The 13,779-nt window shown below is 43.2% G+C and overlaps 1 protein-coding gene across 3 annotated transcripts in view; it reads right to left on the bottom strand.

The window, feature by feature from the left end:
- Positions 1-12,772, bottom strand: part of Fam120b (family with sequence similarity 120B) — a 43,976-nt gene extending 31,204 nt beyond the window's left edge. For all 3 annotated transcript variants that reach the window (XM_028783492.1, XM_028783493.1, XM_028783491.1), the window contains exons 1-2: positions 12,456-12,772; positions 5,807-7,188 (exon numbers count right to left, since the gene is read on the bottom strand). In XM_028783492.1, the coding sequence (XP_028639325.1) occupies positions 5,807-7,171 (1,365 nt within the window). In that variant the 5' untranslated portion in view covers positions 7,172-7,188; positions 12,456-12,772. The remainder of the gene's footprint in view (positions 1-5,806; positions 7,189-12,455) is intronic.
- Positions 12,773-13,779: the final 1,007 nt, after the last annotated feature.

The following is a 13,779-nucleotide window of genomic DNA, read 5'->3' as shown; positions in this document are numbered from 1 at the left end:
TTTGGACTAACAAGTTCAAAACTTCACTTGGATCACTCCTCTCCTGCGTCCTCCAATCTAGCACTCTCATACTTACCTGTGCAGAACTTTATTATTCTGTCTGCTCGAGGGCTCAGGTCTCCAACAAACATATGCTCACCGCCTTCCTTACATTAGGACTGATACAAAAGGCTCCTAACTGAGCTTCCAGATCCATGGCTTCCTAACCTCCCACTTCACAACACTCTTGGGCTAACCTTGATCATGACTTACCTTCTCTAGGACTACACAGAGAGGCCCTGTCTGTCTCGAAGAAAGAAAGAAAGAAGGAAAGAAAGAAAGAAAGAAGGAAAGAAAGAGGGAGGGAGGGAGGAAAGGAGGGAGGGAGGGAGGGAGAGAGGGAAGGAAGAAAGGGAAAGAAAAGGAGGAACACTTTTAATGTAATCTCCAATACAGATGCTCATGGATTTCGTGTTTTTTTTCCCCAGCAAAATTACTTCTATTTTTTTAAAAACTAATTTATTTAATTTTATTTCATGTGCACAGGTGGGAGGGTGTCAGATTCCCCCTGGAACTGGAGTTACAGAGAGCTGTGGGCTGCCATGGGTGGTGGGAATTGAACCTAGGTCCTCTGGAAGAGCAACCAATGCTTTTAACCACTGAACCATCCCTCCAGCCCCACTTCTAATTTTATTTTTATTTATTTATTTATTTTTGTCTTTCGAGACAGGGTTTCTCTGAGTAGCCCTGGCTGTCCTGGAACTCACTCTGTAGACCAGGCTAGCCTAGAACTCTCGAACTCAGAAATCCGCCTGCCTCTGCCTCCCAAGTGCTGGGATTAAAGGCGTGCGCCACCACCGCCCGGCACACTTCTAATTTTAAATTCACTCTTTCACTTCTGACTTTTTTGTTGTTAGATTGTTTTGTGTTTGTGTTGTTGGCTTTTGTTTGTTTGTTTTTGTTTGTGACAGGGTCTCTCTACATAGTCCTGGCTGTCTTGGAACTCACTATGTGAACAAGTGTCTGTCTGGTCTCGAAGTCACAGAGATCCTAAGATTAAAACAATGGGCCACCATTCCCAGGCCACTTTCTTACTCTTTAATTTTTATTTTAGTTTGTAGTTTTATAAATTTGCCTAGAAAATAATAATGAGCTATATAATTGTACTCTTTCAATAAAATTTAATTTTGGCAACTACATATGCTTTGAGATATAACAATCCCTTCTGAAGGTTGAATGTTTGTAGTTAATATGCACTTAGGATTCTTGATTCAGTGGTATTAACAGCACCCAAGTGCTCCCTGTTTCCACTCTGCCCTTTAACTGCAGTTTAACCCAGTATCACGAGCACTCTATGATGTGCTGTTCCATCTGATTTCTCGACTGAGAGAGAAGCATGCAGTTCTGTGCATGTGGTTGTGGCCAGGCCTGCTGCTGTTCCACAGCAAGTCTTTCCACTGGAAGTTATAGTTGGCCATATATAGTTAAATCATGCAAACTGGAGTTCTAGCTGCCAATCAGACAGGTTTGTAAGACTTAACAAGGGTGGGCGTGGGGGCAAGGGCCACATAATTAAGTTCACCAGTAAATACAATATATCGCACACTTGCTCTTTCCTATGAGTTCCTGACCTCTTCTTCTCTGCTGCCCCTCTGCAGACCCCAGCAAGCAGTCTACCTACACCTTTGCAGAAGCACCTGTCCACAATCACTAGAAAAGTCACCAAAATCTCCCAACTGCCAAACCCAGATGGCCCAAGCCCTATTTTAAAAAAAAAAAGACTTTAATTTTTAAACTTCAATACATGCAATTTCCATGTTTTCACTTCCTATGTCCTTACCACCCATGCCACCCTCTCTACAAATCTCTCATGTCTGTATGTCTACTTGAGTTAAGTGGCCCATCAAGATTAGCCGAGGTCATCTGTGTGGCTGTGGGCTTAGAGCTAGCCATTGGAGTCTGTCTAGTGGGCTCCACAGAACCCATCCCTATTCCTTGACCTTTATAGTACCTATGCTCTCTAGTACTTATGCTCCATAGCACCTACACTCTATAGCATCGAATAGCATCTATGTTCTATAGGACTTACTCTCTATAGCACCCATGCTCTATAGTACTTATGCTCTACACTGCCTATGCTCTATAGTAGCTATGATCTATAGTACTTACTCTCTATAGTGCCTACATTCTATAGTACTCTCTATAGTACTTACATTCTATAGTACTTACTCTCTATAGTATTTACTCTATAATACCTGCACTCTATAGTACCTACTCTCTGTAGTACCTAGGCTGTATAGTACCTACGCTCTATAGTACCTACCCTCTGTAGTACCTACTCTCTGTAGTACTTAGGCTCTATAGTACCTACGCTCTATAGTACCTACCCTCTGTAGTACCTACTCTCTGTAGTACTTAGGCTCTATAGTACCTACGCTCTTATCACTTTTCTCCTCTTATAAGAGAACTGCTTTCTCCTCATTCTTCTTGTTGTCTCTCTGTTGAGTATTTAAGACTCCATCCTACATATTCCAAGACACATAAAAAGAGAATGGCTTCTAAAGGTCTCTTTCCTCCTGGGACTAGAACTTCAGGCTCACACTGAGTGCACACATCAAAGATGCTACATTTCACTACTCTGTAGTGGAACTTAGTTAATCACTTCCTGAAAATGTCCCTTCTCCCTTAGCTGCTGCAGCTACTGATTCAGGTGTTCCAGGAAAAATTCTACAACTGAATGCAAACCTACTTACTGTTAATTTCACTTCTAAGCCAGTTCTAGTGGCACATGCCTGCAAGTCTAGCACTTGGGAGGCTCAGGCAGAAAGATTGAGAATTCTGAAGCGGTTAATACCCAAAATTCTTTCCTATATTTCTTTTCTTTGCATTGAAAAACATAAATTCAAATCTTGACATCGTATCTTTGTTATTTTCTTGGTTCCAGGGATTGAATCTAGGGCCTTGCTAAGTATATGTTCTACGGCTAAGCTACACCCCAGGTGATATAAGAACTTTGGATCAGGCTATTTGATCATGAATGATAAATCTGCTGCTCTCCTGTGTACCCCCTCACCTCCTCAGCATTTCCAACTAACACATAACGCACAGCAGAGCCGGTGCTCAGCATCTACTGGCAGACTATTAATTGTAAAACTAGGGTGGGAAACCTCCATACCAAAAAGCACAATGCAGCTGCTCCTCTGACTGCCATTTCCTAATTCCAGCTCATTTATCCAAGTTTGTCTTTTACTTAGGCTTCTGCCGTAGTGAGTTTAAATCTGCTCTTTGCAGTGTAACCAGTGTTTAAAAACCAACGTTCAATCCCATCAAGCAATGCTGCTTCACTAGGTACAGGAATCAAGCACCAAACTCTTTCATAACAAATGAGGTTCCCTGTGTGGTCTGACCTAAGCTGTCAGGCTCACCCCTGCTGTAGGAACTGAGAGTGTTACCCAGACTGTGGACTTGGTAGGAGGCAGGAGGACCCTCACAAGCAGACCCTGAGTCAGAGAATGTGTGGGACAGATGAAAACAAAAAGCCAACTGAGTGGCTGGGGTCAGCAAGGTAAACCAACATCGCCTCCCTCTGGGACAACCCAGGCTAAGCCTGTGTCAGACATCCCCTCAAATGGCACACAGGAGACCAGGAGGAGGCAGCTCCATGGGACGCCATTTACTTCTGTGCTCTTGGAACTCCTGATCAATTTCATCTCTATGTGGCCAGGTCAGATCCAGAAACTGGGTGGGGATCCTGGCCTTAGTACTGGATATCAGGAGCCTTGGACACCCCTGCCCTCCAGTCAGAAGGGGGCCAAGAGCTTCTACCTCCACAGAGGTGACTGAACAAACAAGACTTTAACAAGAGTGCTATAGACACAGGGATCTGAGGACAATCTTTGCAGGCTCTGTATTAGAAGTAGCATTGTCATATCCAATCTGCATAATAAAACTGAAGGTTAAGCAAAGTCAGACCCACCTTCCCCCGTCTGGAAGGTCACCAACCTTTTTTCCAGCCCACACACACTTCACTTTTCTCCAGACTGCCAGCACTTTCCTGCAGTTCCCCCTTACCCTTTCTACCACGAAGCACTAATGATACTTCCCAAGTGCAAGCAGTCAGTTTGTTTTCTTAAATTCTTAGTATTTGCCCACTTACGAGTCTCTTAAGGAATGTGAGAATCTACATTTTACTGTAATTGCTATTAGTTTACCTGTCACAATCCATTAACAAAAAACAGGTCAATGGCTTTTTACAAAGGAGAGAGACCGATGCGCTTGTAGCAGGAACAGAAGTCCCTAAGGAGCTAAGCTACAGATGGGGGAGAAGGTCATTTAGCCCACAAATATTTAAAGATGAGCTATTAAAAGACAGTATGTGAGGCGTAACATACGGCATTGGAAAAACTCATGACCTGCTCCAGGGCCACCCGTCCACAAGAAAGCTGTTGATCACACAAACAGATTCCAACTGAAGCCCACAGATGGCTGGGTAAGACACACTTTTAACAGAGGCTGTAACAGAACAGACTGAAAAGCATTAACTAGGAGTTCATGGTAGCTGCCCACAAGGTGGAAAAGCGTGCTCCATATCGTGAGGGCCACATAATCAAAGGAAATGGGAGAAAACCAGTGGGGTATGAGGCAGAGGCTGGATACCATTATCTCTTGGCTACATGTTTTTGTTACAAGATCATAAGAATTACAAGAAAATACTAGATAAAGGACTTGGTTTCACCACACAGCATGGCAAATGAACTAAAAGGGGTAAAAGTCTACTACTCAGGAGGAGTTCTTGACAATTAAGATGGTAATTTCCACGAGAGACAGCTGGGACCGGGGGAAAAAGAACGCTGGAAGAAATGGACACTGCACAAATGGAAATCCTATTTAATAGAAGTAACAAGATTCACCATGATTGGCTATGGAAAGCGAGAGAACCAGGTAGGTGGCACATGGCTTTAATCCTAGCACGAGGGAGGCAGAGGCAGGCAGATGTCTGTGAGTTCAAAGTCAGCCTGGTCTACGTAGTGAGTTCTAGGACAGCCAGGGATACACGGTGTTATGGAATTCTTACATCTGAATTGTCAATAGTGGTGACACAATATACTACTAACGAGCTTGTGGGTAAAGTCATGCTTGGCTCAGAGCTTGCAAGCTTTGGCCATTCCTGTGGGTATCACCTTATCCGTATGACCAACATACACAGGACTGGGGATTTGGCTCAAGGGTTAAGCATACACTTTGCATGAGTGAAGACATGATGGCAGAGTTAGGCATGACTAGAAAAGTACCTATTTCACAGGACTGAGAAAAGATAAAGCCTGTGTCTAACATAGAACCACACTCTTGGACGCTTATGTAATGCTAACTTACAATCAGCCTAAGCTCCTAGCATTTACATTTAGAGTGTGGCTGCACCATATCAGTTCCAGGTTCCCTCTCTTCGAGCCCTAGAGCCTTCATAGTTTACCAGTGTGCCTCACAGTGACACTAATTTTAATCACTACATCTATAAGGTTCCTATAATCCCACATTTGAATTACTCAAAGCAAATGCTGTCCTCCCTGACTCCATGGGGAAGCCTCCTGTCTGACTACAACAGCCTCTCCTTAGAACCCTTCAGCTCTTTCCCATCCTACTCACGAGACAGTATCAGATGTCTTTATGATATGGTTACATATATCTCCCTAACTAGACTCAAGAGGTTTCCCGTCTGGACACTCCTATGGTCCTCTGCAGGTAATAAGTGCTCACAGTCAAACCTGTTAGTAGGTATACTTTCAATCATGACATTGTAGATGGAGGTGGGGGAGGCACAGCCACTTGCCTTTAAGATCTCAGACTCTGAAACCATGGTTGCTTGCTTTATTTCAGGTTCCATATCCATGGCGTCTTCTTGTTTAACTTCAGGGTGTGCACACATGAGTGCTTCTAGATTAAATTCAGTGTCTATTTCTGAAGGTGATTTTTGCTTGCTCTCTGGGTGTGTATACAGGGAAACTTCTGGCTTGGATTCGGGATCTGTGCACATGGGCACTTCTTGTTTGGATTCAGGATCTGTGCACATGGAAGCTTCCTGGTTGGGTTCAGGATCCATACACATGGGGACTTCTTGCATGGACTCGGGATTAGTGCACACAGGAACTTCTTGCTTGAATTCAGGATCTATACACATAGGGACTTCTTGCTTGGATTCAGGGTTTAAACTCACCATTTGCTTGTCTGTTATTATGTCTTTGGGTTTTTGAACTAACCATGGAGATTTCTGGCCTGGCAAAAGATATGATGTTACTCCTTTATAAAAAAGAGCTTTGTTTGGCCCCAAGGGTAGCATCTCTTCTATTTTCTTCTCACCTTGATACAAATGAAGAACTTTGGAGATATAGTCTGAGACAGCTAAGATAATATTTCCCTTTCTGCCTGCGTTCTCCTTCACAGAAGTATAGGACGACAAGCATTTGTACCGAAAGCTTTCAAACATGCCCTCTGGAGTGATGTCATTGCCCAGCAGACAGGCCAGCAGAGGAAGGTCTGCCACATGGAGGCCCAGGCTCTCACAGAGCTTTTCTCGACAGAGCATGATGGTTCGGAGACTCTCTAGGCAGAGATCACTAATTGAAAAGTAGGGGCAAGTGTCGTAAATTAAGTAGTCAGTGTCTTCCCCAAGGATTCCAAGACAGTTGTTTTGGAGGCCGTAAGAAGCCACCTCATAGTCTGCCTCCTGTAATGAACAGAAAGTCTCCTGGCCCAGTGACTTCAGGGCAAACCGTGTAAATATAGCCAGACCCGAGGGAATGAAGAACATGTTTCTGCCTGGCTGGACTCTTTTTGACTTGATATAGTGGAAAATCTTGGATATCTCCCTGTTGTTTTTAAGTCTACGCTTTACCCACTCATCCCGCTTACCCGGCTCCACCATGCCATCAAAGAAGAATATTAACTTGATGCCGGCAGATGTGAAGGCTGTAACAAAATCTCTCAAAGCAGAATAGTATTCTCTCCACTGGCCGCCGCAGATCCAAGACTCTGGTGTGTACCAGTATCGGAGACAGCACATAGCATCCACCACAATGGTAGGCGTACGTCCAGGGTACTTGTTTCGGTGATGCTCTGCCAGCTCGTGAATATTTACTACTGTACATATATGTGGGCAGGTACTTCCCACAAACCCCTGCAAACCTCTTACACCCATAATTGTATTTTGTGAATCTGAAAAAATAAAACAAAATAAATCCAAAATTAGTAACTATGGCATTATTTCTAGACACTTGTCAAAGCAAACACGGACAACATTTAGTGTTCTAAAAAAAGTGTGTCACCAGGCTAAATGGCATACTGACTAGGGGTGTATTCAGTGGAAGTACAGAGACATTTTATAAAGCATATATCAATTTCTACAGTGAGACTTTCACAAAGACAGTATACAGGACAGTAATCTTTTAAAATTTCACTTACTAGTCAGGGCATTCCTCAGTTAAATACAAAGAGGTAAAGTTTTTTATCTTATTTATTTCTTTGGGAGAGGAAGAGGGTGGGAGGTGTTATGCACACATGCCACAAGCTGCATGTGTGGAGGTCAGAGGATGATTCGTGTTCCTGGTTCTCTCCTCTACCGTGTGGGTCCCAGGAATTGAAGTCAAGCCATTGGGCTTGGCAGTGGCCATTTTCACCCACTAAGCCATCTCATCAGCCTGAGTTAGTTTTTAAATGAGTAATTATCTTCCACCTAGGACTGAGGTAGAAGTTATTTTTAAAACATAAAAATATAAATTGAAACAGTAACCTTCAAAATACTAACTTTTTTTGTTTGTTTGTTTGACAGAGTCTCACCATGTAACTCTGCTTATAGACCAGGCTAGCCTTGAACTTAGAGAGACCCACCTGTCTCTCTCTGGTGAGCAGTGGGATTAAAAGGGGGTTCCATCACATCTGGCTTTAATTATTTTTGATAACTAAAAGTAGCCAGACACCCCAGCCCATGGAGAAAAGAGCACACTGACTTGGAGCACATAAAGTTCTAGTTCACTGATAGCAAATCTGCAGTGATAAAAGTGGTCTAGTGATTGTCATAAATAATAGTAATAATAATATTAATGATAATAATAAAAAGTTACTGCTTTGTAGAAAAGAGTCTAACATGATTTCCCTTCAGATGGGAGCTTTATTAAAGTTCTAGCTGGGATGGCAGCCATATGCAGATATATGATGGGGCAATGGATTAGGAGAGCGAGCTTCAGGTCCAAACGAGAGGTTCATTATCAGGAAGAGCATGACAGGGGTGACTGAAGCAAAGGACCAGTTTGTTCAGGTCCCAGAATATTACGAGAACTATAGCACCAAATCATAGATAGCATGATGAGGTCTTAAGGGAAGACAGAATTCTTTCTGATTACAAGAAAGAAGGGGAGTTTCTGATTGCAATTTTGTGGCTGTGTGTGTGTGTTAATTCCATACCATGTGACCTAGCCTACTTGCCAGGAGTCACAGGCATGAAGGCACCGAATAAAAGTATAATTATTATTTAAGGTTTTCTTGCGGTTTGTTGTGAGGGGTGAGCTCCTTTCTATGTGACACAGGCATGTGGTGGGTCTGTGGTCTAACAGCGGTGTCTCTGATGGAGGCAGACAGGAAGAAAGCATGTGCTAGGATACACTTTGGAAGTAGCAGCTATAGATACTACTAAGACTATTCTGATAGATATATTTGATGCAAATGTTAAAACTTATCAAACTAGGTAAATGTGTCAAGCACACTAGATAAAGGTGTTACAAGGAGTCTGCATTAAAAATGTACTATAATAAATAGTTGCAACATTTGAGATAGTGACTCTATGGAAAGCTGAAATATAGATACAAAACAGTTTAAGAGTCGGAATTCAGAGTGTGGGAAGGTATCACCGAAATTCTTTATTCAGTAAGATGTACTTACCTAAGTCCTTGTATATAAAGAAAAGGCATTCTTTAGGCAGATAATGTCCATCAATAGTAAAAATAATTCCAAAAGAAACATTCCATCTTAATGTCTATTTTTCCTATGTTTTATTAAAAATATGGCATCAACCCACTAAGTCCTTTGATAAAATATTAACAACAACAAGTCCTCAATATACAAAAAGCAACACAAAATAATGCCTCTTGAAGACCTAGGACAGAGAGACTATGTCATCTTTACAGTGTACTCATCAGCCAGGTGCGAGTGAGGGGACACACACACACACACACTAACCTGTGAAACAAATTTTCTGATGTGTAGTAAGAGCTTTAAGTTCCATCATACCAACAAAGCAGCTATAAAAATTCTAGGCTTAATAAAAAAGGCACCCTCACATGACTACTGTTTGAAGGATTTACTGGTTACTAATAGATACTAGCTCCTACTGGTAGAATTTGAAGTTGTCATTAGCAGTTTAGACATCAAAAGTTAAGTGGACACAAATATTACACATTTTATGTTAAAATCTAAAAAAGCGTTGCCCATATTATTATTAACTATGATAGACACATAGATTATGATATCAGGATCTATTATCAAATTGTAGTGACAATACTTGGGTAACTACAGTACTGAGCCTGGTGACGTGATTCAACTCAAGGGATAGATCAGTTGGATTCCTGGGTCTGGGTCCCACATTCAGGACGTTGACATTTTCTGAGGCTGCTCTTGCTGTACAGTGTAGTGTGGGACTCGAGTATGCAGGCAAACATTCTGCCACTGAATTACATCTCTACCCCTGACAACTTACAATCATTTCTGGAACAGGGTGGGTTTTGTCTTGATATTAGACAACACAGTATGGAGAAGGCAGACTTCAGAAAGGGAATGTGTGAAGACAAAGGCTACTCAGAACAGACAGATGTCAGCACATCACTCTCATAGGCTCTAGACGGCTGGTCTGTGCCTAGCTCTGGATTAAGCAGGAGTTGCGCAGTTTACTGGGGATGGACAGTCTTACCCACCCAGAGACTATATTTCTATTCAGTGAGGAAATGACACTTCTCTCCCAGCTCTTCACTGTGTGCTACGATCCAAGAGACTCATCCTGATAAGACAGCAGTAACAGCCGCCTGGCCCAGACCATCGATTACAGAAGCCTTCCCTATCACTCCCAACACAGAAAACGACACATGTGGACAGACTGCGAGGAGCAGCACAGACCTTTTACTCCTCCTCTGGCCTGGCCGTACCACATGAGCAGCAGTGTCTTCCATGTGTGAGCCACTGCCCTCCGCTGCCAGTAAGATGGGAGCTGTTGTTGTTTATGTTTCAAGTTTCTACTAAAGCTGCTAAGACAATGGGCTTCTTGATATATTCTTATTTTCCAGGAAGTCAGGCTCAGTATATTGCTTTGGTTTTATTCAAATGTTTCTGCTCCTACCTTCCCCCATAACGGAAAGCCTGCTATTTTGACAAGAGCAGGAACCAGTTCTTCCTAGCTTTTACCCTGTTAATTTCTCACACTGTGAATCACAAACTACCTCAGAAAAGGAGCATGTACACACACATTTAAAAAAAAAGTTGTGGGGATCTGTGACATTAGAACATATCTGATATTGAAAGAGTCTTCAATTGCTAGATATTCACAACACCCAATTCCTTCCTGGAAGGAAAAGGGAATCACGTGAGGTGCAGGAGGTTCCCCAAACTTAGAACATTCATAGAGACCTGCTCCAAAATTATAAAAGCAGTAACTGATCGGGAGAGGAGACTCTACAAATAGCCCAGGTGCCTAAGAGTTGTGAAGAGAGCTTCATGGATGCAGTTTCCTTGAGTTCTTACCCATGCTAGAGTGGCTTTCAGTCACCCATATTCCTGTAAAGAACTTCAATAAACATACTGGTTTGCTAAGCTAGACTTAGATGGAATCTATTTTTTTTTTCTGGTCTGTTGTCAGTGGTCTACCTGAGATGAACAGTCTTTTGTTTACAGTTCCTGAGGAAGTGTCTATCATACAGCATACAATTAGTACATCATATATATACATACATATATATATGTGTGTATATATATATATATATATATATATATTCCCAAAAGACAGAAAGCTATGGATATTGTTTAAGTTATTATTGTTCTGCTTTATTGCTAAAAGTATGTAAGGAAATTCTTTGTTCCCTAAAGGAGTTATTACAGGATGACTGGAAAAAAAAAACAACATACAAAAATTAGGAAAATTTTACAGTTAGATAATAGGCTAACTCTTAATAGGCTTGTAAGCAGTAAATAGACACTGAGGCAAGGATACTCTCCAAACAGCTCACCCTTACACCTACTAGATAAAAGTCCTACTGCTCAAAATATAGCCTGAGAAGTTCTGAGAATCCCTAACAAGAGGATTGGCCTTTCCACCCCGAAATGTCTCCCATATGCTAGGACCAATGCCTATTTGGAAAAATAGATGAATAAAACCAGGGGCAAATAGATGTTTTAAGGAAGATCAAGAACCCACTCACAGTTTACAGACTCCCATTATAGCCAGAGGGAGCAATGGAGAGAAATAATGCCTAACAACGACATTAAAACTATTTATACTTGGTATTAAGTTCTGTAGCAACAATTGATAGCATTATGTAGAATATATCCTTCTTACCAAGGTGGAGTCAACTCAGAAACTAAATGAAATTAACTTAGTATCTGCAACACAGAAGTTGCAGTGTTTTATCCAATGACCGGCCCTTTCCTTCAAATACCAAGCACACCTTGAAGATGGTGGCAATAGGGAGGGAAACGTTAGGACAAGAACACTTGTAAATCAGCAAGATAAGGCAAATAGCAAGTTGTAAAGGGCCTAAAATATGCAGCTGAGGATACTTCTTTTTTTTTTTTTTTAAAGAATGCCAATTATGAACAGAGGGGTGTTGCATTCCCAGTACCAGAGACTCCAAAGCTTTTAATTCATGAACTTTTCATTATCAACTCTATAAATATATCCTGGCTCCAATTTTGAGATAGAGTCGAGTCTCCGAATGTGGAAAACAAATGACTTCAAATGCTATCCACTTAAGTTTTTTTTTGGGGGGAGCGCTAAAGGTGTTCACAGATATAAATGTCTGGAATACTGGCCGGACAGATTAAAAAAAAAAAACAACTGGGAGGTGCTATAGTCAAGGTGGATGGCAAGAGAAATAACCCATCTGTTGCTGGTGCCTTTAAAAACAGGTAAGGGAAAAGTAACCAGCGCTCGTACACTACCCTAACGTCAGTCAATATCCTCTAATGAATGGGAGATGGGGAAAATATTGAGAGACTGCCTGAAGACAGTGGTTGTGGGTGATAGCAAATCCCTCAGAATGGAAAGGTCTGAGGGCATATGCAGAAAAGCCTAAACCAAAAGGATGGTCCCCTCCCCAGAGGAACTCAACACAGCTGAGGCCCAGCCCCTTCACCTCTCCATCACTTCAGGTCCCACATCCTCGCTACTACAGGTTCCCAGGTACCAGTTCTTCCCTCCCCAGCCGCTACCAGAGCCTGAGATCTACCTCGTTGGTGTTCAGTGTCCTGCAGCTGGGCTCAGGAAGAGTCTCCACTTCGCTCCACCTGAAGGATGGCTGCCTCTCCCCTCCACCGGGGGGAACAGACAGACGCAGAGCAGCCAGGATGCAGAGAAGCCAGGACGTAGGGCACAGAGGGGCGTGGCCACGGCAGGGATAGCGGACTTGGTGCTGGAAGGAGCCCGGGGTAGGGAAGCGCGACAGCAGAGATCCAGGGCCGATCCTCGAACCTGGCCTACCCAAAGCTCAGCAGTGGCTGCAGACGCGTCAACCAGATTTCAGATCTGCAGGCTCCAGCATGCTCACTTCCGCTTCCGTTATTGCACTTCCGCCCGTAGAAGTGCCTGGTTAGACAAAGTGAAGCTTGTGCTTACATAACTGGAAGTAAAGGACGAAGGGACGAAAGGGACGTAGTACGCAAGCGCTAGAGCCGGAGGCGAAGTGGGTGGTGCTCAGGCACGGAGGTGGGGGAGGGGGAGGGAGAGGGAAGCGTCAACCCGTTGCCCAGCAACCGGGGACTGTCCTAAGAGGCCCGCCCACCCCTGGGTAACACGACTGCGGAAAAGTGGGTCTGTCCCATAGGTTGAGTCTTCAGGCTGAGTAGCAGCCGGCACTAACACTAGCTGTCCAGCTCTGGTAGTGCATGCAAACAGGCCGCCGCGGATACTGACTGGAAACCTATAGACCACAGCTTGCATCCACACCAACTATGGGATGCTCCGAGGATGCTGGTTTGGTCTTGAATCTCCTTAGGAATACCAGTACTGAAAGGCGGCACAGCTTAGACAGGGAGCATCAAGAGCTGAGAGTCTACCTACAAAGTTGTCACAGGCAAAATACTGGTCACTTTATATTGAGTGGAGTGGCCATCCTTGTGGTTTACATTCAGGCTGTCTGGTATTTTGGATCAAAATCTCCAATAGGCAAAAGCTTCCATTGTGTCAGTAGCCCCCAACTTGGGGTGCTGGAAACACTTAGATCTCAAAGTTACAGCTTTATCCCTAATAGCTATTGGACCAACACATCCAGCTTGTGTTAGCCGTATGGTATGTGGGCTCTCAGCCTTTAGCTTTACAGCTCCAGGATGTTTCCTCAGCAGCCAGAGGTAGCAACTTTCTGGGTAGTGACTTTCTGGGACTCTTGGAGCAGCCGGCACTTGCAGGTTTTCCAGTCTCAGCATTCTGTAGTGTGTTATCTTTTGCAGTTTCTGTTCTCTTCTATCCCATACTCTCCCAACACTTCTGCAGCCCTTCAACAGTCTCAGCTCTCCATGGCCTCTACAACAACCCTCTGTCTTCTGCTGGGTGCTGTA

Source organism: Grammomys surdaster, unplaced genomic scaffold, assembly GCF_004785775.1.
Source record: "Grammomys surdaster isolate TR1022 unplaced genomic scaffold, NIH_TR_1.0 1136, whole genome shotgun sequence".
NCBI lineage: Eukaryota > Metazoa > Chordata > Mammalia > Rodentia > Muridae > Grammomys > Grammomys surdaster.
Note: the sequence above shows the minus strand (reverse complement) of the source record. Positions and strands in the feature narration are given on the sequence as shown.